Source organism: Dasypus novemcinctus, chromosome X (assembly GCF_030445035.2).
Source record: "Dasypus novemcinctus isolate mDasNov1 chromosome X, mDasNov1.1.hap2, whole genome shotgun sequence".
Taxonomy (NCBI): Eukaryota; Metazoa; Chordata; class Mammalia; order Cingulata; family Dasypodidae; genus Dasypus; species Dasypus novemcinctus.
The window spans coordinates 99,714,365-99,739,167 of NC_080704.1; the positions used below are offsets into that span (position 1 = coordinate 99,714,365).

General features: G+C 36.5%; 1 protein-coding gene across 10 annotated transcripts in view; it reads left to right on the plus strand.

The window, feature by feature from the left end:
- The window catches only part of DIAPH2 (diaphanous related formin 2), a 1,008,307-nt gene that overhangs the window by 478,096 nt on the left and 505,408 nt on the right, over positions 1-24,803 (plus strand). For all 10 annotated transcript variants that reach the window (XR_009184437.2, XM_004477009.4, XM_004477011.4 and 7 more), the window contains one exon: positions 17,901-18,002. Coding sequence is in view for 9 of the 10 variants with exons in the window: in XM_004477009.4 (XP_004477066.1) it covers positions 17,901-18,002 (102 nt within the window). In the remaining variant the exon portion in view is untranslated. The remainder of the gene's footprint in view (positions 1-17,900; positions 18,003-24,803) is intronic.

Sequence of the window (24,803 nt, forward strand, 5' to 3'; positions counted from 1 at the left end):
AGAATTCTTTTAGATAAGTGATTCTTAAAGTCTGACACCTCTACTGGCAGTCTCAGCATCTCCTGGGGATGTTGGAAATGTAAAATCTCTGCCCGTACCCCAGACTTTATGAATTAGACTTTGAGGGAGGGACCCAGCAATCTCTGTTTTAATGAGATCCCATATGAATCTGATGTACACGGCAATTTGAGACCAATGAGTCTCAGACTCAGGAACTAAAATAGTTCAGTTACAGGATGTGTGCATATTCAACTTTAATATAATATCTTAGTTTGCCATGTCTGCTTTGACAAATACCAAAGGTTTGATGTCATAAACAATAAGAATGTATAGTCTCTCTGTTTTGGGGGCTAGGAGTCCAAATTCAAGGTTTCAGCAGACCATGCTTTCTCCCAATTCTATAACATTCTGGTAGTGACTTGCCAGCAATCCAGCACTGCCTCTGTCAAATGACAACCTGACTCTTTTGGTCTCTTTCTGAGGTTTCTACTCCTTTTGCTCAGTCATCTGTACCCTATCTATATTTCTTCTCCTTATAAGGAATTCAGTCAAATTGGACCAAGGCCTACCCTGTGATTCAACTTTGCCTCATGTAAATAGGATCTTCAAAGATCCTATTTAAAAATGAGCCCATATCCACAGGACCACCAGGTGTTAGGATATGAATGTCTTTTTGGGGGTCATGACTTAATCTACCATACCAAGTAATGTCTATTTTCCAGAGTGGTTATACCAGCTTACCCTGCTAGCCACACCGTATGAGCATTCCCACTGCCTTCAGTTAGTGATTCTCAAGCCCAGCTGTGCATTAGATATGTTTAGGAAACTTTATGAAAATAGTGTTGCCTTGACCTCCCACTAGACAAATGAAATTATAATTTTCAGGGATAGGGCCTAGGTACCATTTTTTTAAAATGCTTCCCAGGTTATTTTTAGGTAAAGATGGGGTTGAAAAATACTGGTCTACATCCTAGAAAATAATGAATATTGTAGGAATTTTATATTTTTGCCAGTCTGGTAGATGAGAGAAAAGCATTTCATTTGTGTGTACAATTGGCATTTTTTTCATTACTAATGAGGTTTAGCATCTTTGGGGCCATTTGTAGGTCATGTATGGATCATTTGTGTTTCTTCTATGAAATACTTACTTGAGTCTTTTGCTCTTGTTCCTTAATATTTCCAGGTTGATTTGCATTAGTTCTTTGTGTGTATTTGGAATAGCAAAATTTTGGTTAGTTGGCTATATATCACACATATTTTCCCATTTTCTTATCTTTTCACTCATTATGATGTCTTTTTCATGAATAGTTCTTGATAATTTTGTTGCAGACTGCTTCTTTAACCTTTTCTTTCAGACTTTGTGCTTTTGTGGCTGTGTTAAACTCCTTTCTTATCTAAGATCATAAAAGTATTCTTATATTTTCCTCTAGAAGTTTTAAGGGGTTTGCCATTTACCTTTATAACCTTAATCCATCTAAAATTGATTTGTATGTATACTATGAGGAAAAAATCCAATTTCATTTTCTCCATAAAAATAAATGTTTTCTAAGAATTATTTATTAAATAATTCATCATTTCCATAATTTTTGTAGTGTTGCCTCTCTCGTATCTGAAATTCCCAGGTATGCATGCCTCTATTTCTGGGGTTTCTATTCTGACCCACTGGCCTATATGTCTTTCCTTATACCAATATCACAAACCCTTTATTTATTATAGAATTATAATGTCCCATTTATGATACCAGAAGTCAAACCACCACCTTTTTGTTCTTCAGGAGTGTCTTGACTGTGCTTCACTCTTCATTCATCTGCATAAAACTGAGAATCAGTTTGTGAAGTTCCTGAAACAACAACAAACATGTGTTGGGGTCCTTAATTAGAATTATATAAACTATATGGACAAATTTGGATATATCTACATCCGTATGATATTTGATACTTCCTATCCTTTAACATGGCATCTTTGTCTACTTAAATCTACTTTAGATCTTTCAAAATCCTCTTATATTTTCCACAACAAATGACACCTTCCTAATTAATATGCTTTTGTTCCATGCTTTAGTTATTTTGGAACCCAACAAATTAGACCTCATCATTATTATTTGACATATTAAAAGTATTTGCTTTGATTTCGCCATATATTTGCCTTTTTTATTTGTATACCTTCCCTCTTAAAAAACAGAAGTTCCTTCTAGGGTCATTTTACTTCTTTTTGAAGCACATCTTTTGGAGTACCTTTAGTGAGGTTCTTGTCAATGTAAATGCTCTGTTTTTGTTTGCCTGATAATATTGTTATTCTTTCCTGGTGTTTAAAAGATATTTTCCCTGGGATATAATTCTAGCTTGACAATTATTTTCCCTCAAGAGTAAGAAGAGACTACTTCTCTGTATTCTGACTTCAAGTGTTTTTAAGTGAGCTGTCAATGTCAATTGTCATTTCCTATGAGATAATCAGTTTATTTTTTTCCTTTCTATTTATTTTATCTTCTTTTTGGTTTTGGTGTGATTTAGTTTTATGATGTGTCTTGGCATGAATTTCTCTTATTTCTCTTTTTATTTATTCTGATTGACTAGGCTTCCTGGATTTAAATATTACCCTCTTTCGCCAGTTCCGGAAAAGTACCCACCATATTTGCACTTAGAATAATGTTTCTCTGTCATAATCTATCCTCTTGCCTTTTGTATCTCCAGTTCTCTGTTTCTTTTAATTTTTCTTTCACATTTTGTTTCTCTGTACCATAGTCCAATGGATTTTTTTCAGGCCTATCTTCCAACTCACTTCTTTAAGATTTGTGTCTAATTTCCTATTTTACTCAACCAATGAGTTGCTATTGTCAATTATTATGTCTTACATCTAGAGATAATTTGTCTTAAGACTTTATTGGTCTAATTCTGTTGTTTATTTCTGCTTACTCTTACTAGTAAATGTTTGTTTGCTTCTTAGTGTTCTGAATTTTTATTGGGAACCAATGATATCTGTGGAAATACTTTTTAGCTGGAATTTAAAGGTACTTTCCTTCTTGGAATTTTCCATGTATTATTCTCAACTATCTGAGAGCACTATCAAAGAACAGTCACTTTAAATATAAATTCTTGGCATATTTTTTGACCACCAGGTAGTTGAAATTTCGGGCACAAAATTTGCATGCAGGCTGACTTGTAGCTAGAAGTTTCCAGGTGAGAAGATATTTCTACCCATCCCGGCGTCAAGGCAAAATAAGACAAGATTCCTTACTGTTTTCTCTGTAGGTAGACTTTATTTCCCCTCTGGGGTAACCCCTTCACAGGGTTCTACATTTACATAAGAAACTTAATTTGCTTTCCCATCTTGTGAAGGTTCTAGGCTTTGCAAATATGCCTTGTGTTTGAGGTTCTTTAACATTCTAGACCATTGGAATTTGGTATATATTCCTAGGATATCTCTTGGCTTCAATGATTGGTTAGTTCTCTGGATTAGTGCTTTCTATTTTTGTTTTTGTTTTTCTTGAGAGGAAGGGGATATTATGAGGATTTTTCTTACTTTCTTACCAGCTTAGCTTTTCATCCAAAGATAATTTTAAAGAATTTAATCCAGCATTTTCAGGTGTTTTATAAATTGTGGGTTTTTCGGGGTAACTACTTAATTATGTTGTTAGAAACAGAAGTCTTTAATAAAGTATATCTGTGACTCTTTTACTGGGAAGTTGGGAGAAACATTAAATCCTGCTAATCTGCCACCATATTTAATGATTTTAAGTTCTACAGATGTCAAGTGTTGTTTCTTCTTAGTTCAAAAAATGTTGTCAGGTTGACATGGATGCCTAATGTGTCAAAAAGTCCAGGGTAGCTGGGGTTTAATGTATACCTAGGGGACCTGAATCTCTGGACTGACCATGTGATAGCCAAGCCCTGAGCCTCAATAGACTTGCAACTCCTACACTCTGGTTTATTGGACTTACCCCACTCAGCTAACATGGAGGTGAAGAAGGTCAACTACCACACCATAGAGCCTAGAGTGCCTACAACTGAAAGCAGGAGAATTGCATCCAGCATCCCTGTGGAATCCAAGCCCCCTCATTATAGATGTGGAGTGGACACAACCATTCTAAGGTCCAGAGGATGGAGGAATAGAGTATGGATTATAGTGGACTTACTGATATTCTATTCATGAACTATTGTGATTAGTAATTGAAGAAAATGTGGCCTTGGTGTGGAAAAAGTAGCCATGGTGGCTGCTTGGGGGTAGGGAATGGGAGGAAGAGATGTAATGTGGGGGCATTTTTGGGGGTTGAAGTTGTCCTGGGTGATGCTGCCGGGACAGTTACCAGACATTGTATGTCCTCACATGACCCAATGGCTGGAATGTGGGAGAGTGTGGGCTATGATGTGGACCATTGACCATGAGGTACAGCAGTGCTCAGAGATGTATTTACCAAGTGCAATGACTGTTTCATGATGATGGAGGAGGTTGTTGTTATGGGGGGAGGAGGGGGGTGAGGGGTATATGGGGATCTCATATTTTTTGAATGTAACATTAAAAAAATAAAGACAAAAAAAAAATTCCAGGGTATTATGGATGCTTCTTTGTGGATTTTTGTTTTTGTAATCTAAGGGAAAACTGTATACTTTTGATTTTTGTTTGGAATTTAGTCTGTAACCAGTACTTATATGGAAAACAGTGAAGTTTATTCTTAATGATAGCTGATCATGCATGGTATTTTCTATTACATATCTTTTGAACTAATTAAAATGGTGCTACAGTAATATGTGGAATAGAAATAAACTCATGTTTGTATGTGAATTGTTTTCATAGACAGTAAAGTGTTTCTGTATTGGGATCTGTTTAGGAATGGTCACATTCAAATGTAGCATATTTCATTTAGCAATAAGAACATTTTGTTAGAGTGCTTATTTTAATTATCTCCATAGAATTGCATAGTTTCACATTCCCAAACAAATTTCATGAAAGAGAAACACTGATTTCTCTAACTGAAAGGGCTGATTGTAGCATCAGCATAAACCCCTTTTATATTTGGATGAAATTTACAGATAGCACTTTAGGAGAGTCCACATAAAGTGCATTGCACCAATCTTGGTTCAAGACTTATAAACTGTTAACATACTTTAAACCCTGCAATTATCCTAAGTAGGGCTTGTGGCAGTTTGGTATTATTTATGAATTCCAAAAAAAGATAATTGATCATGTTTGTAAATTGGTATGTTCTTCTGGGCATCATACACCTTTGATTATATTAAATTCATATTTTTCAGTTTTACTTTATTAAATGAAGATTAGGGCTTTGGTTTAACCACTGTCATTAGGGTGTGTTGGGCTATAAAAATCGACACTTAATCAAGAATATAGGAGTAGTGCAAAGCAGACTTGGCCCAGTGGTTAGGGCATCTGTCTACCACATGGGAGGTCCGCGGTTCAAACCCTGGGCCTCCTTGACCCGTGTAGAGCTGTCCCATGCACAGTGCTGATGCGCGCAAAGAGTGTCGTGCCATGCAGGGGTGTACCCTGTGTAGAGGAGCCCCACGCACAAGGAGTTCGCCCTGTAAGGAGAGCCGCCCAGTGCGAAAGAAAATCAGCCTGCCCAGGAATGGCACTGCACACACGAAGAGCTGACACAAGAAGATGACTCAACAAAAAGAAACACAGATTCCCGTGCTGCTGACAACAGAAGCAGACAAAGAACACGCAGCAAATAGACAGAGAGAACAAGACAACTGGGGTAGCAGGGGAAGAGGAGAGAAATAAAAATAAATAAATAAATCTTTTAAAAAAAGAATATAGGAGTAGATACACAGAGAAAGAGAGAGAGCTTGATAGACACAAAGGAGAGAACTTGATACTGGGGCCTGGGAGAGAGTTGAGCAATTGGCCTGATAGTTTACAGCTGACCTTGTGAAGAGAGCAGAGCTGCTGAGTGGAAATAAAAGAGCCCCAGAGGATGAGAGGTAGAGCCCTGTGCCAGGCATATAGTTCAGATCCGGAGAAGCTGGGACCATGGAGCCTTAGGAGGAAAGAGGAAGGCTGAACCCTCACAGATATCGGCAGCCATCTTGCTTCACCACATGGCAAGAGACTTTGGGTGAGGAGGTACCTTGAGTTAGACTCTTTAGGGCCTTGTAACTCTAAACTTTTACCCCAAATAAATACCCTTTATAGAAGCCAACAGATTTCTGTTACTTTGCATCAGTACCCCTTTGCCTGACTAATATGGGGACTCTTGACTATTGTGGTAAGATTTAGCTTTAGAAGCATCTTCATGTAATATTTTATATTAATGGATTGTTACATTAGTTCTACTTGTCATGGGCATGACAAGATAATACCTAATTTAAACATGGTGTAGCACAAACAGGGCATTGTACAACTATCACCTATTTTCTCTATTAAAATCTCTTCCTTTATGTGTCTAAGAACATCAGTTTTTCCTCTTATAATGAGAATGTTTTGTTTGAAATATTTTAATTTAAAAATGCATGAAAATATGTAAATTGTAAGTGAAGATTAATAACATGTTTACCATTAGTATTATACTCAGGAAGAATATGTAACATTTAAACATAGGCATTAATCTCATATCATGTTTGGTATTCATAAAGTCATTCATTCTATATATTAATTTTTTATTCTTAATATCACCATTTAGGTTTACCATGGTTTAGAGTGCAAAATGGAACACAAGTAAAATAAAAGATAATTAGAATCAAACGAATATATTTTCATAATTATCTTTTAACATAATTGTAAATAATATAAATTATTTTAGAAAACAATACTTTTCTTCTGCAAATAGGATCGTGAGATCTGTAGGAATAGATTTTTTTATGTACAACGTGGTTACAATTATTCCTTTTATAATAGACGTTGCAAATATATCTAGAACTCTTTCAAAAATTTAATTGAACTGAAATTAGGAAATGGTTCAATACCATGCGATTTCCCTAGCTCAGAATTTTGGTTTTGGAACTGTTTCCAATGTGAAGGTTCTTTGCTAATAGAGCTGAAATACAGATAGCCAGCAAGCGAAGAGAATACATAAAAAGAACAGCATTATTAGATCAAAGAACCTGGAGTAGGAAAGGGATGCATGATGGCAGCTGAGGAGCCCTGCCTTACCTAACCTAGGCTCCTGTGAAAATGGGGATGGGGGTAAGAGTACATGTGGGTCCCATGCTTTTGTTTTGTTCTAGCCCACAGGGGAGAGGTAAGAGGTAAGATTTTTCTTGCAAATACTGGGGATTGGAGGTCTCAAACTCAACAACTCAAAAAGCAGAAGTGATGAGGATGTTTTGGAGAAGCTGAGAATAGCTTCTTATCACCCAAACCATAGGGGAGTAACTTTCCTGCTATAGAATGGGTAGAAGCATCAGGGACCTTTATTATCCCAAACCTATGGAGGTGCAGGTCTTAAATTGTAGTTATGCCAAGGGCAGAGCTAACTGGGGTGGTAGCTTAGAAGGGCATGATGAGGTACCAAATATAATTTATACCATCACAGGAATGTAAAGGAAGGGTTGAACCCCAAAGAGATGTCTCCAGGAGCTATTGTCATAACTTGTGACTGAAAGACAATTGTCAGTTTGAGGCCCTAGAAGATAGAGAGGATGCCAGTCCTTATGGCAGAAGGGAACCGTTAGAAGAAGTTGATAAGGGATAGCGTTGAGGAGTCATATTGAGGATACGTTCTACTTTATATTTGTTCATTTTGGGTTAATAATGGGATATCTGAGTGGGAATGTCAATGGGAAACATGTAACTTGAAGATTGGTGAGAGATGTTCATTTGGTGTTATTAACATTGAGGTCATATTGATCCTCAAAGAGTCAGTGAGCCTTCTAGGAGACTGAATATTCTCTGAATGTTAAGTCTCAGTATTTAGAATAATTTATTTAGGGTAAGTTTACCTGCCTTTACCAAATTGAAGAGTAAATAAACTGGTAATCTTTAAAAGGCCTATTCCCAAGCCATAATTGCTATACCTCCAAGGTCAGGAAATTTCTCATCAGGTTTTCAATGTTTGTGTGTCCTATTATCAGTTAATGTTTTTGAAAGTATGAGCTTCCTAGAGTGGTCTAGAAAAGCTCCCTTGAATGTTTTAGGTTGGTTATTTAGCATTTTACCTGCATTAATGAGTCTTGTTGTACAACTTAAGAGTTACAGAAATGTTAGGAATTTCAGAGCAAAGGGGGAGAATTATGTCATGACCACAAGAAGGAAATGTATTTTGGGTCAAATCAAACACAGTTTAGTCTCAGTCATGTGTTGATTATGATTGCATTGTATGAACAAGAATGTACAAGGACCCATTGGACCTGTAATCTTTATGAGTACCGAAGCTCCCAGTACAAAAAAATAAAAAATTAAAAAATTGAAAAAATAAAGAAGAAGCTCCCAGTTGTTAACATGGTTGCAATCATAGAGTATGGAGCCAAAATACATGGGCTGATGAATAGAAGAAACACAAAATAAGTATGCCACCAGGCCCTGGCATCAAAGTATTTATGATTTAACTTGAAAAGAATAAGAACACATGTATTGATTTTAAGAATACTCACATGCATACACACACACACAGAGCAATTTAAAACATATAGTGTAAGAAAGTGTTGAAAAGCATGGCAAAATAAATTATAATAGCTAAAGAATGAATTTTCTCACCAGGCAAAATGGGTGTTAAGATTACAGAGATTTAGCCAAAGCTTTGGGAAAGTGTTCCTTATCTAGATTTAAAAAAAATATATCAACCTTTGCCAATATAAATTAAAATTATATATGTGTGTATGTGTATGTGTGTGTGAAAGAAATATTGGTTCCTATCTATTTATTATGGAATGATAGACTTAATCACAATGACCCTATTTCAGCTCTCCTAGTACTAAAGTGACTTAATGAGACATAAGACAAAAAAAAAAAAGTTATGTTTTGGCAAGAAGACAAGGGTATTATGGTTCAATACCTTCACTTAACTAACCTTTAATTGTGCAATTAACATTTAAAGGAAGTAAAGTTTTGGAAGTATTATAGTGTAATTGCAGAAATGTAAAAAGTAGTTAAAAGTTTATAGTCTCTTAGTATAAATTCCTTCAGACAACACTGACAAGCATCAGAAAGTGTGTCTGTAATGCATAAAAACTGAAGAAAAATAGGTTCATTTGGTGACATACTTACTGCTTTATCTTTTTTGTTGTTGTTTTCTTCCTGAACTTCAGCTCACTGACATTTTCTAGGATGAAGCTTTCATTCTGACCTAGAATTGTTCTTTTAAACACAAATCCTGAAATAATTGAAAGTTGATGCTCAGTAGTAAGCAGCAGCAGGAGGAGGAAGATATTGAAGGGCTTTACCTTGAAACTTTATGCTATATTTCCCTATGCCCTCATAGTTTATCAGAATTTAAGTTGTAGTTAAAAATGTGTAAATTTTTTAGTTCTAGTCATCAAGTTGCAAGTGTGAGCTTCTTCATGGCTCTGTACACTCAGAGAAGTTCTAAACTACAAGGACCTGGCAGAACCATCCTTTTCAAAGCTCCAGAGAACAGTTAAAGAGTTTTAGTAACAGGGCAAGCATTGAGTCAAGATAAAAGACAAATTAACTATGGTTGGCTCTCCTAGTGCCCTACCTAGCCCCTCCCCAATCCTATCACTGGCTGGATGTAGATTCAGCCCACATTCCTAGTGTGGATTCCTAGTCCTGATTCTAGAGAGAGCAGAGTGACTTTTATACACATTCTGGAAGAATGTAAGTCTGTGTTAGTGTATATGGTGGCAAATTGAAGGACTAAATCAGGACAAATATCACATATGCGCTGTCTGAGAATACTCCCTGCATGTAGAAGGCAGCTTATAAGTCTCTCCTACAGAACACTGTGGAAAAACAGTCAAATTGCAGCTGCCTGGGAAAAGGTTTGCTGGCTGTGGAAAGTATAGCCCAGAGCCCAGAACTGTGAGGAAACACTTCCCTAGGCAAAGGGGAAGTTCAGCTCCATGTAAGCAGAGGAATTCCTAGTTCCACGTGTACATACCTAAGACAAGAGTAATGCACAGAAAACACTGTGGAGGATCCTATGCTGTGCTTCGGTTATTCTCTCAATATATTGCTAAGACAGCTAAGCCCCAAAGAAGAGCATTCACATAGGCCAATCTTCAGAGTGAGAAGGTATTTTTCTTTCTCTTTCTCTCTCTTTTTTTTTTTTTTTTTTGGTTAGCTCCTGGCATTAAAGGAAATCTGTCATAATACTGGCTGAATACAATCTTAAGGAACAGAGTCTTTAAGTGTCTGAATTTCACAGATAACACATTAAAATATGAAAATACCCAGGTTGCTAAGATTACAAAACATACAAAGAAACAGGAAAGGACAGCTCATGCAGAGGAGCAGGGAAAAGAATTATAAACTATCAGCAGGAAGTACCAGCATGGGGACCAACATGCTGACTTTTAAAAAGTAGACCTAAATATACTCAATGAGCTTAATTAAAACATGGAAAAGGAACTATAGGAAATCAGGAAAATGATAGATGAACACAAAGGGAATGCCAATAAGGAGATATAAACCATTAAAAGAAATCAAACAGAGCCGAAGATCACAGAAACAGAATTTAAAAATTCACTAGAGGAATTCAGCAGCAGATTGGAGCTGGTAGAAGGAAGAATCAGTAAAGGTAAAGAGACAATTGAAATTATTCTGTCTGAGGAGTAGAAAGTGTACAGAGCCTGAGAGATGTGTGGGATACCATTAGTCATACCAATATATATAATGTGGGAATCCCATAAAGAGAAGAGAGAAAGGGACAGAAAGAAAATTCAAAGGCATAATGGCCGAAAACTTCCCAAATTTAACAAATAAAAGTATAACAAATACACACATCCAAGAAGCTCAATGTCTTCATAGAGGATAAAGCCAAATAGACCTACACCAAGACATATGATAATCCAACTATTGAATGCCGAAGAGAGAGACTTCTGAAAGTCAAAAGACAGAAGTAATGTATCATGTACAAGGGAGCCACAATAGAATTAAGTTTTGATTTTTCATGGTAAATCATAGAGAGAAGAAGGCAGTGGGATGACATGTAAGGTGCTGACAGCAAAAATTGCCTACCAAGAATTTCATATTCAGCAAAAGTCTCTTACAAAAATGAGGGAGAGATTAAGACATTTTCCTCCCCCGCAAAAAAACCAAACAGTTAAATTTGTTCATCACCACTGCACTGGCCCTCTAAGAAATGCTAAAGGGAGTTCTTCCGATTGGAAACAGTAACAACAACAATACAGGAAAACTAGGCAATAGATTGAAGTTACATAAAGAAATAAAGATATTTATTAAAAATAACATCATAGGTAAATATAAACATCATTACTATTTTTGTGGTTTGTAATGTCACATTTTACTTCCTACAGGATCTAATATGCAAATACAAAAAAATGATAAATCATTGTTTTAATATTACAATGTGCAAATATATAGTTTATGCAAGGAATACATAAATGTGTGGTAGTAGAAAGGGTACAGGAACATTGAGTGTATATGCTACTGCAGTTAAGTTGATATCAAACAAATCAAGATAGTTATAGATTTAGGATATTAAATTTAAGCTCCATGGTAACCTCAAAGAAAATACTGGAAAAATATGCACAGAAAGAAATGAGAGAAGGGTTTCACTACAATAATGGACAAAAGACTTGAATAAAGTTTTCTCCAAAGTGGATGCGCAGATGGCAGATGAGCACATGAGATGTTCAGTATCATTGACCATTGGGGAAATGCAAATTAAAGCCACATTGTCCATTAAGGAAATATAGATTAAAGTGCAGTATCACTTCATGCCCGTTGGAATAGCTTATATTAAAACAAAACAAAAACAGAAAGTAATAAGTGTTGACAAGGATGCAGAGAAATGGGAACCTTAGTCTTAGTATATTTTTGATAGGAATGTGCAATGATGCAACCATTGTCGAAAAGAGTTTAATGGTTCCTTTCGAAGTTGGACATGGAACTACCATATGACCCAGCAATCCAAATTCTAGGTATTTACCCCAAAGAATTGAAAGCAGGGACTTGACTAGACATTTATACCCCAATGTCAATAGCAGCATTGTTCACAGTGGTCAAGGGGTGGAAAACCCAAAGGTTCATCATTAGATGAAAAGTTTAACAGAATGTGGTATTGTTTTAATTTGCATAAAGCTTCCAGGAGCAAAATACCAGAAAATGGTTTGGCTTTTATAATAAGAATTTATTAGGGTAAAAGCTTATAGTTCTGAGACTGTGAAAATGTCCAAATCAAGGCATCATCAGAGAACCTGTCTCACCAAGGTTGGTTGCAGGCAATCCTGGACTTCTGCCATGTGACAAGGCAAATTGGTGGCTCTTCCAGTCTTTCTCTGACTTCTCCTCCACGCTCACTTTCTCCCTGAGCTCAGCTTTGGGTGGTCAAGCACATGGCAGGGCTCCATCTCTTCAGCTTTTGAGATGCTCTGTGTCCCTGGCATCTCAGGGGGCTCTTTTCTCTGTATGTTTCTGCTTTCTGTTCTATGTTTATATAATACACCAGCAAGAGAGTAGAGATGTAACCTTACTCACACCTCTCTGATGTAGTCCAATCAAAGGCTCTAAAGTGATCTAATCAAAAGTCCCTCAACTACATCTAACAAAAAGGCCCCACTTCCATGCATAGGAAGGGATTAGCTTAAGAACATAATTTTTTGAGGTCCACAAAATGCTCTAAACCAGGACAGGTATATTGATATGGTAGAATATTGTTCAAAACTAGACAGGAGAGAGGTTATGGCCCATACAGCTGCATGGTTTAATCTTGAAGACATCATGTTGATTCACGTAAGTCAGATATGGAGGGACAGATATATGTGATTCCACTTGTATGAAATAGCTGGAATATGTAAATTCATAGAGACAGGAAGGGGCGTACAGTACAGGTTACTGGGCCAATTGAGGAGGGAGGGAGTTGTTAATACATAATGGGTGGAAGATATGTGGCGTGATAAGAAAGTTGTGGAAATGATTTGTGGTGATGGTAGCACATCACTGTGCATGTGATTAATCCCACTGAACTGTATGTTTCCAAGTATTTGAGATGGGAAAGTTCTTGTTGTATATATGTATCAACAATGTTAAAAAGAGTGAAAGTGTGAAGAGATAATAAAAACTAATAATGGAGAAGAAAATGTCCAAAAGGATATTCAGGGACTTAGCAAAAAATTGGACCATAGTCTATAAGCCTTATTTTTTTCTTTTTTTAAATTTTATTTTATTTTTACTTATCTTTTTTAAAAGTTAGTAAATCACACAAAACGTTACATTAAAAAACATAAGAGTTTCCCACATACCCCATTCGCCTTCCTGCCAACCCCATAATTTTTAATTGTATTTTTTTGAAGATACCTAGATAAAAAAAAAATGTTATATTAAAAAAATATAAGAGGTTCACATATACCCCCCCACACACACACACACCCCCTCCTCCCACATCAACAACCTCTTTCATCATTGTGGCACATTCATTGCATTTGGTGAATACATTTTGGAGTACTGCTGCACCATATTGACAATACAGTGTTAAAGTTTTTGTAACTCAAGGTACTAATATAAGTGAATATCCTTTTTCTTTGAATATGGACATGGAAGTATTAAGTGTTCAATGAGCATGATATATACAACCTACTCTTTAAATGTTTAGAAAATAGATAAATGGATGGATAGTTAGAATTAAATGGCAAAGTGGACAAAATGTTATAAGTTAGAGGATCTGAGTATCTGGTTGGGGATATGTTGCAGGTCACTGTGTAGTATTTAGATTATTTTTTATTCTTTCCTGTAAGTTTATTAAAGCAATGAATACTATTAGGTTGGTGCAAAAGTAATTGTGGTTTTGCATTGTTGAAATTTCCCATTTGATAACTGGAATATATTTTAAATAAATGTGGTTATGTTATGCATCATTTTATTTTTTTAAATATATGTATTTTTTATTTTTAAAGATACTTAGCTTATAGATTTGTTACATAAAAAATATTGGGATTCCCATATGTCCCACTCCCCATACCTCCCACATTTTCCCTTATAAACAACACCCTTCATTAGTGTGGTACATTCATTGCAATTGATAAATGCATTTTGGGGCATTGCCACAGAGCATGAATTATAGTTTACATTGTAGTTTACGCTCTCTCCCACACAATTCTGTAGGTTATGGAAATATATATAATGGACTATATCTGTTGTTGCAATAGACATCATTTTAAAGTGCATTTATCACTTTGTATATATTTTTTCTAATGGCTTATTACTTGCTATTTATTTTATAGTTATTTTAGACTATGGAAATGATGTTAGACAAAAGGAAATTCAAGCGATTTTCTTATTTGAGTTCAAAATGAGTTGTAAAGCAGCTGAGACAACTTGCAGCATTAACAAAGCATTTGACCAGGTACCGCTAATGAACCTACAGTGTAGTGGTGATTCAAGAAGTTTTGCAAAGGAGATGAGAGCCTGGAAGATGGGGAGCATAGTCGCCAGACATTGGAAGTTGACAATGACCAATTAAGAGCAATCATCAAAGCTGATCCTCTTAAAACTATATGAGAAGTTGTGGAAGAGCTCAACTCTGACCATTCTATGGTCTTTCAGCATTTGAAGCAACTTGGAAAGGGGAAAAAGCTCAGTTAAATGTGTGCCTCACGACCGAAAATAAATTTTAAAAATTGTTGTTTTGAAGTGTTATCCTCTCTTATTCTACGCAAAAACAGTGAACCATTTCTCGATTGGATTATGATGTGCAATGAAAAGTGGATTTTTTATGACAGTAGTTGAACCGAGAAGAAGCTCCAAAGCAGTTCCCAAAACCAAGTTTGCACCAACAAAAAGTCATGGTCACTGTTTGGTGGTCCACTGCCGATCTGATCCACTACAGCTTTCTGAATGCTGGTGAAACCATTATGTCTGAGAAGTATGCTCAGCAGATCAATGAGATGCACTGAAAACTGCAATGCCTACATCTGGCATTGGTCCACAGAAAGAGCCCAATTCTTCTCCACGACAGTGCCTGACTGCATGTCGCACAACCAATGCTTCAAAAGTTGAATGAATTGGGCTACAAAGTTTTGTCTCATCCACCATATTCACCTGACCTCTCACCAACTGACTACAACTTCAAGCATCTCAAAAACTTTTTGCAAGGAAAAGGCTTCCACAACCAGAGGATGAAGAAAATGCTTTCCAAGAATTCATAGAATCCCAAAGTGCAGATTTTTATGCTGCAGGAATAAAAGAAAAACCTTATTTCTCATTGGCAAAAATGTGCTGATTGTAATGGTTTCTGTTTTGATTAATAAAGGTATATTTGAGCCTAGTTATAGTGATTTAAAATTCACGGTCCTCAACCACAATTCCTTTTGCACCAACCTAGTATAATAGTAGTGTACACCTTACTTTCAAATGTAATCTACTGAGCATTGGTGGTTATATAATCTTGTTGTCACTTATTCCTAAAATGGTACCCAGAATCAGACTACATCCCAGACCACTGATTGTGCTAAATATTTCATATGATTGAACAAAAAAAAGAAAATGTCTATCACCTACCACTCACATTCTGAAAATGAGTTAACAGGTTATCTGTAGTTAGAAAAGAAACAAGGGAAACAGACTTTGGCCCAGTGGTTAGGGCGTCCGTCTACCATATGGGAGGTCCGCGGTTCAAACCCCGGGCCCCCTTGACCCGTGTGGAGCTGGCCATGCACAGCGCTGATGCGCGCAAGGAGTGCCTTGCTACGCAAGGGTGTCCCCCGCGTGGGGGAGCCCCAGGCGCAAGGAGTGCGCCCGTGAGGAAAGCCGCCCAGCGTGAAAAGAAAGAGCAGCCTGCCCAGGAATGGCGCCGCCCAGACTTCCCGAACCGCTGACGACAACAGAAGCGGACAAAGAAACAAGACGCAGCAAATAGACACCAAGAACAGACAACCAGGGGAGGGGGGGAAATTAAATAAATAAATAAATCTTAAAAAAAAAAAAAAAGAAACAACAGCAGAAAGTTTAACATTCTGAGCTAAAGTTCTACTTATGCTTGATTCATTACATAGTACTTATTTTTAAAATTAAAACTTACAATTGAGTCTGGAATATGCAGAGCTGATTTTTTTTAATCTTTCTTATTAGTTTCACCTTAGTGAAAACTGCTCAATTTATCAAACTGAGTATGCTTTATATAACTTAGTACTTTAAAAAATAACTTTAACACAGAAATGTTTTTAAAAATTAAGTAATTCCCATGCATTAAAAATGGTCTGGAAAAAATGGTTACTTACCATAAGAAGGAATGATATTAATGAAGGAAAATAATATATGTTGTTATTGTCACTGGACTATACATATATGTGGATATATCTATCTCTGGCCTTCTTTTAAGTCAAAGGACATGAGATTATAAAAATTCAGTCTCATCATTTAGATTGTAGGTACGATTGTAGCCTAGAACTTAATGGGGAGAAAAAACAAAATGAGTCAGAAGAGAGAGAAAATAAATGGGCAGAATCAAAGGACAATTGTCCTCCATGGGACTTCTGCTTTATGTTTGCCTATCTTACATTCTAAAATCTTTGTTTTCTGCTTACCTCCCTTTCTTATATCTCTTGAAATCCCATATGGGTCGCTAAAGTGTTGGGTACAGGCTAATGTAATGGTAACTAGAACTGTACCAAATTCCGTGATAAACTAGATGGAAATGAGTTAATCAATTGTGGTTCTCTTAGGTATCATATGGAAGCATGGAACAGATCTCTTCACTTTTACTTAATTCTCCATTAATAGTGGGACTGTATTGTTTACTCAGTTACAGACATCTTAAATAATGGGGGATTTTTGAACAGGCTGTGGAGCAGTTTGGCACTGTTTATGAATTCCAAAAATAGCTATTGGATTATGTTTGTAAACTGGTCTGTACCTGTGTGTGGTTAAATTATGATTAAGACTTTAATTGTGTCACATCAGTAGGGAATTGAGTACCCGTTCCTTGGTGGGTGCTTATAGACAAAAGACACAGCAAAGGGCATAGTTGTGTGTTTTGAGCTGGAGCCCAGGAAGTGAACACACAGGAGAAGAACACAGAGGAATAGAGTTGGATCCTTAGACACAGCAGAAGCCCCATGGAGAGAGAGAGAGAGCCATTTACCTGATAGTCTACAGCTGGCCTTGTGATGCGAGTACAGCAGCTGAGTGTGGAGAGAAACAGAGCCCTGGGTAGAGAGGAACCCAAGAAACCTGAACTCTTGGCAGACATTGGCAGCCATCTTGCCCCAACATGTGGCAGTAGACTTTGGTGAGGGAAGTAACTTATGCTTTATGGCCTGGTAACTGTAAGCTTCTATCCCAAATACACTTTATAAAAACCAACTTATTTCTGGTATGTTGCATCAGCACCCCTTTTGCTGAAAAATACAGGCCATGTTTGGATAATAAGATTGAAGTGCTTCTAAGTTTTGTAAAATTATGAATAATGGAGTTTATTTTACTGTTGTTTGACATGAATTCTACATAATGTTTTTCTGTTTTCAGCTTAGACTGACTATCATGATAGGAAATAAAACTTAAAAAAATTTGCCTTGTGTTTACAGCCCAGAAGTTAGTCAATTTTAAAATGCCATTTTTCCTATATGATCTTTTAATTTAACCTTTGTGTGTTGTAGTACATAGTATCCAAATATTTTTATACATTCATTCACATTTAATTTTAGTTCATTTTTAGGCCCATTTCGTGGGGGAGGGGTTCACTTATCTATAAAAGAAGCACAACCAGACATTTGTCTACTATCCTAGTTAATCACTTTTAGAGCTACTAATATTTGTCTAATAATATTAATAATAACATACTAAATATTGGTACTTTTATTTCTTTTTAGAACCTTGTGAAAAATCTTCCTGAACAGAAGGTACTCAATGAATTAGCACAGTTTAAGAGTGAATATGATGACCTCTGTGAGCCTGAACAGTTTGGAGTTGTGGTATGTATCTTGTGTAAGGGCCTACAAACTCAGATGGGAGATAATGCCTACCAGAAACAGTGAGAAGAGAGTGTTTCATTTGTTGATTTTTTTTCATTACTGTATAATTACATAACTTAATACAGTATTGGCAGTCAGAAAAACTTCCTTGCTTACCTATTATTATTGATTATTATTGTATTTAAAAATCAAGAAATTAAGATTTACATTCTACAGATTCCCACAAGATACCTCCTGAGGGAGCAGATGTGATTCAAGTGGTTCAGTACCTGCTTCCACATTGGAGGTACTGGGTTCAGTTCCCAGAGCCTCCTGAAAAAATAAAAATAGGCAACAAGCAAAACAACTGGAAAAAAAAAACAACAACAACTCGGGGTATCTGATGTGGGGTTGGCTTCTCACATAGGAGGTCCTGGATTCATTCCCTGGGCCCTAGTACCTTAAGAAAAAAAAAAAAAAAAGAGATACCTCCCTAAAGGCAAAATATCAAAAACAAAGCTTTTGCATTTTAAAAATTTTGATACCCTTATTTATTTTTACCTTAATTTTTCTAAATAAGTATGTATTCTATATCTAGCCTTTAGACTCATCACTATATTCCATTTTACTATTGGTGGAACCTGGCAATATATTGGGCTTCATTTTCAAAGAAGTTTTGGATCACAGAGAGGTTCAACAATGGCAGGGAAGGAGTACTGGTGTGGGATATTATTGACAGGGGACACATGGTTGGCAGGGAGTTCTCCAGGGCATATATCCAGGGTACATACAAATGTTTGTATATTTTCATAGTGGTTACAGTTAAGAATGACAGCCGATGGAGTGCTGTGTTCCTAGCCAGGGGAGCTCTATCACATTCCTTAACAGAACAGCAACGATCCCCCAAGTGCAATGGCAAAGACAAAAAAAGAAGGATGTTTCAACAATGAGCCCTTGATAATAATGAGTATGCTTATGAGCCTGTGTGCCTGAAATAAGAGCTAGGCCTAGAGCTGCAGGGTGCCTAAGAGTTACCTCTTGAGAACCTCTGTGTTGCTCAAATGTGGCCAGTCTCAAAGCCAAACTCAGCATGTAAATGCACTGCCTTCCCCCCAGCATGGGACATGATTCCCGGGAATGAGCCTCCCTGGCGCCAAGGGAATTACTTCCAAGTACCAGCTGATGATGTAAATAAAAAATGACCTTGAATAAAAGGGTCAGCTCAGGCCAGCAGAATATCTCAGCTTACATATCATATCAGGAGTTAAAAATGCTTTTTGACCTTGAATAAAAGAGGGAAATGGAAAGGGCAAATTAGTTTATATGGCTATGAGTATCCAAAAAGTTCTACGAGGTTATCAGAGAGGTCGCCCTTAAACACACCTCAGCAGAGTCCCAGAGCCAGATAAAGTAGATACAACCCCAGGTATTGGTTCTTCTGAGGGCTACAGAGACCCACAGGTTCTATGGTCATGGCAGATGGCTCTGGACTTCAGTGCCATGTCAGTTGGCCCTACTTGGAGTTTGTGTTGCTGTGTGATGGAGCTGGACTCAGGTGTGGTCTTTGTTCACAAGCCTCTGTGGTTACTTTTACCAGACCTGTGGTTGGCGCTGGGATTTAGTGTATACTCAGGGGACCTGAATCTCTGGACTGTCCATGTGATAGCCAGGCTCTGAGCCTCAACAGACTTCAGCTCCTACACTCTGGTTTATTGGGCTTACCCCACTCAGCTAACATGCAGGTGAAGGTCACCACACCAGGGAGCCAAGAGTGCCTACAACTGAAAGTAGGAGAATTGCATCCAGCATCCATGTGGAATCTAAACCCCCTCTTGATGTAGATGTGAATTGGACACAACTATTCCAGGGTCCACAGGAAGGAGGAATACTGTATGGATTAGAGTGGACTTACTAATATTCAATTCATGAACTATTGTGATTAGTAATAAAAGAAAATGTAGCATTGATGTGGAGAAAGTGGCCATGGTAGCTGTTGAGGGTAGGGAGTGGGAGGAAGAGATGTGATGTGGGGGCATTTTCAGACTTGGAGTTTTCCTCGGTGTAGTGTAGGGACAGTTGCTGAACATTTTCTGTCCTGCCATGGCCCACTGGGTGGACTGGGGGAGAGTGTAAACTATAATGTGGACCATTGACCATGTGGTGCAGCAGTGCTCAGAGATGTATTCACCAAGTGCAATGAATGTCCCATGATGATGGAGGCGGTTGTTATGGGAGGATTGGGGTGAGGGGGTTGGGGGTATATGGGTACCTCATATTTATTGAATGTAACATTAAAAAAAAATAAAAAATAAAAAAACCCTATTTCTTCTCTCTATAACAGTGCTAATATTTGGTTCTATTACTATGTGCAAAACATTGCACTTTATCATATTGGCTGATTTTTTGTTCTATTTAGATCTTGATATTAGAATTTGGTCCCAAAACTCTTAGGCTAAAATAAAATGTGAATTAGGTAAATTGCAAAATATTTGAAAGTCTTTTCTGTGGTACATATTGTGTCAGAATAAGCACCATAAAATTCTCATTTCCTTTAAAGTATCATTAATTTAATGAAAGCTTCAATGTACTGTTTCAGCTGGTAAGAAAATCTCATAAATACACATCATTCTTTAATGCAGTTAAATCATTATTGGAGTGAATTATGTTTCTTTATCCCTCCTTGACCTAAGGTATACAAAAGAGAAGTATTATTAGATTATGATTTAAAGAATACAGTTATGTATTTTCATTATCCTTCACACCTGCTATTTAAATAATTCATAAAGAAATTTTAGAAAAAAAGGACACCATGATTAATTTACTGTAGAAAAGTTTTTTTTTTCACTTAGGTATTCAATATAAGTTTCTTCTCTTTTTGTTTTAATAGTTCCATTACAGTTGACAGGTTTACCCTAGGTCTCTGACCATATTCAATCTGCATACTAAGGCTGTAAATTACCATTGAACCTCATAATCAAACGGTATATCTGTATCATACAAAATATAAACTTTTTAATAGTAGTATGTTCAAATTCTGATTTGGTACTTTGAATTTAAAAATCCTGTTAAAGTCAAAAAGTGATAGATGGGACAGATCATCTTCCTTTTTAACATGTGCAATAACTGCTTGCCTATATTTAGAGTTTATTAATTATAAGAGATTCATTCGCTTATACTGATGTAGAAAGATACTCTCACATCATTGGGAAGAATATCAAGAATGTGTATTTGGGATCAGATATAGGATATAAAGGTGCCAGGGAAGATATTTCTGTTATTTTTTAATTAAGCAGAATTCATCAGCTTATTTGGCTATATATTGTATATTAACTAACAGTAATTTAGAATTATATTAAATAATAAAGTTTCTTAGACCAAAGTCCATACTTGAAACCAAAGCTGCTTAGATTCATATTATAATTGAACCAAGGCTGTATACCATTTGAGGATTCAGTTATTTCATGATGGTTATGAGTTTTATAGTAGGTACACTACAGAATTTCTCTGAAGCCATTTTTTTTTTCATGAATGCAGTTTATCTTGGAAGATGTATTAGTTTTCCAAGCATGTCCTTCAGGAGGCATATCCTTGGTGCCACACTGAGAAAATGAACTTTGGGAGCATAAAAAGCAATATAGCTTCTGAACTAAAAGCAAAAAAGAAAATGAAAGAGATTTCATCTTTATATAACCATAAATAATTCTGGGGCTATGTGTACACGAATAGTCACTTGGTTCTCTTACTTGTTCTCACCAGCCTTAGCTTCCTATCTGTGGGGAAGAAAATCAAGGACACTACAAAGTATTTTATGCTATATAATATAAATTACCTAAGGCAATATCAATCAGGACTTGCCAAATAAAGTTCAGGTAATCTCATATATAGGAAATTATTTTCTGAAAAAATAAAATGCCTTAATGTTTTAAGCATGTATGGTGTACAATGCTTAGACCAATACCCTGTATACAGTAGGAAATTGGTAAATGTTTATTGAATAAAATTTATTACAAGTATTAAATCTAAGTGTGAGGTTTGATTTAAAATAACATATTTTAGATGTGTAAAAGCATAAAATAAAACATGTTTCTCTAGGTCTATGTCAAATAAATTCACTTCTGTGTGGATACAGCCACATATATGTTAACACTCAAATGTATATGGACAGCCTACAGTTAGGACAGCTTTGCAAATATGTGCAGTCATCTGCATTGATGAGAGAAACTCCAACCTGGTTAATTCTACTCTCATTTTCCATCAATACTGTTACTATATTCTTTTTGTAATCTATATTAATCATGTGATTTTGATTTCAGAAACTTTCTGTGTCTCCCAGAATTTACAGAATAAAACCCATTCTCTTAGCATTCTCATTCTGTCTCTAACTCTCTGTTATCTCTTCCCTGTTCCCTTTTGTGAGATAAATGAAAACGTATCTTTTTGACATTTAGCTTTTAACCTCAACGGGATTCTTTTTGCCATTTCAGGAGTCATTTTTACTTGTTCCTAGTCAAAGGTTTTTCATTTTTCCATAGTACTCTGTTCCATATCTTATATAATGTCCTCATATTTTCTATCCATCCTTCCTGCTCACTCTGTTCACTTACCTGCTTCTTCTGCTTGCCATAGAAAAGGGAAGGCAATCAGGCCTTAGAACTTCCAGTATGTTTTCTACCTAAAAATTTATCTCTAGCTATATCTTTCATTAACTTACCGTCAAACCTTATAAAAGGAGCTGTTACTATTATTACTATCGTTATTATTACTATTATTACTAATAACAAAAATGTATTAAGGATTTACTCTGTCCAATAGTATGCTAAGCATTTTTACATGAACCATCTTATGTATTCCTTAAAATAACTCTGTGTGTTTGGTGCTATTATTGCCCCATATGATGGATGATGAAACAAAGGCCAAGGCAGGCTAAGTGACTTCTCCAAGGTCACATAGTAAGTAGTAGATGCAGAATTCAAACCCAGGCAGTCTGACTTGATAGTCAGTGCCTTTAGCCACTATACAACACTGATGTATGTATATGAGAGGGACTGGGAAGAGTATTAAGTGTTAATTTATTTGCCTGTTTTGCCCACCATTAACTCTTGCCTAACTTAGGACCTAGTTCTGTTACTTATTTTTATTGCCTTTTCAACTTGTCAATCATTCATTCCCTTCACAAGATATTCTTCTCACTCCCCGTCTAAAAATGAATGAATGGATGGATGGATGGATGAATAAAAATCTTACATAGAACCTGCAGTCTCTGCTAGCCACTGCCCTCTTTTCATTTTGTAGCATCAGTCTTTTCAAAAAGTTTTCTGCCTTTACTCTCTACTTCCTTACTTCTCATTCACTGCTCAACCTATAGCAATCAAGACTCTGTCTTCTACAGTGCACTGTTACTGATCTAGGAAAGGCCATTAGTTACCTCTAATAGTCTCTAAAATATACACCAAACCACTGACTCACTTCTCTTTATCTGTACTGTGACCCACCTTCCATCCAGGCCACTACTGTCATTCCCTTCATCCATTACAGTATCCTTTTGCTCATTTTCTCCATAAATTTTTTTATCTCCCCGCTTTGTAGCTTTTTTCTTGCTCTCTGCTTTCCGTGTCCATTCGCTGTGCATTCTTCTGTGTCTGTATTTATTTTTTAAATTTTTTTTATCCCCTCCCCCATTGTGGCTTGCTTGCTGTCTGCTCTCTGTGCCCATTTGCTGCTTGTTCTTCTGCGTTTTTTTTTTTTTTTGCTTGTCTTCCTTTTTTGTTGTGTCACCTTCCTGAGTCGGCTCTCCGCTTGCAGGCCAGCAGAATTCCAGGGTGCCCGTGCCAGTGGCTTTCTGCACCGTGTGGGGAAGACTGCCTTCACAAGGAGGCCCTAGGACGTGAACCCAGGGTCTCCCGTATGGTAGATGGGAGCCCACTCATTGAGCCATAGCCGCTTCCCATCTCCATATACTTTTGCTCTTTTCCCAAACAATCTCAGCATAATCCTGGGGATGATCCTTCTAGAATGTAATCTCCTTGCATCATTGTGTTTATCAACTTAAGACTTAATGGCTGTTCTGTGCTGTAAGGGTATAATAAAAACGCCCTGCCATGACGTGTAAGGCCCTGTATGTTTGCACTCCTTCCTACCTCTCCTACTTTGATCCCTTACTCTTCAGTCTCTTGCTCATTGTGCCTCAGCTACATTGTATTTTATTTTTCATTTTTTTGGTAACATTTATCATATTCTTCCTTGCCTCCGTACCATTCCACATGCTATTCTCTTTTACCCCTTCATGCTGCCATCCTTTCTCTTGCTTTTTCTCTAATTCTCAGCTTAAATTTCCCTTTTCTAGTGATGCCTTCACTTCCCTACTTTTAAAATTTAAGTCTCCCTATTAAACTTTCTTAGAGCACCTTTTTCCTTTACTTTTCTAGGAATTATTCTGTTTTATAATCAAATGTTTGTGACTTTAATTGTTGAATGTATAGAACTCTCACTAGATTGCAAGTTCCATAAGTGCAGGCATTGTATTGAGTTTTTTCATATTATAGATACTTAAGTATTTTTTTAATATATTAACATGAATACAAAAACAAATGAGCTTTTTCCATTCCTGAAAATTCTATATCCATATTCTATACTCTTATGGCACTTGATAACATTGATCTATTTATCTTTTTTTTTGAAACTTTTTATTTCGTTGACTTCTCTAACAAGAAGTACTTATTCCTGATTTTATTCCTATACTTCTGGGCAGTGCCCTACAGCATTTGCATTATTATATAACTGTCTGGAAGAGAAAAGCAAAATCTCATCAATTAGGAATATGTG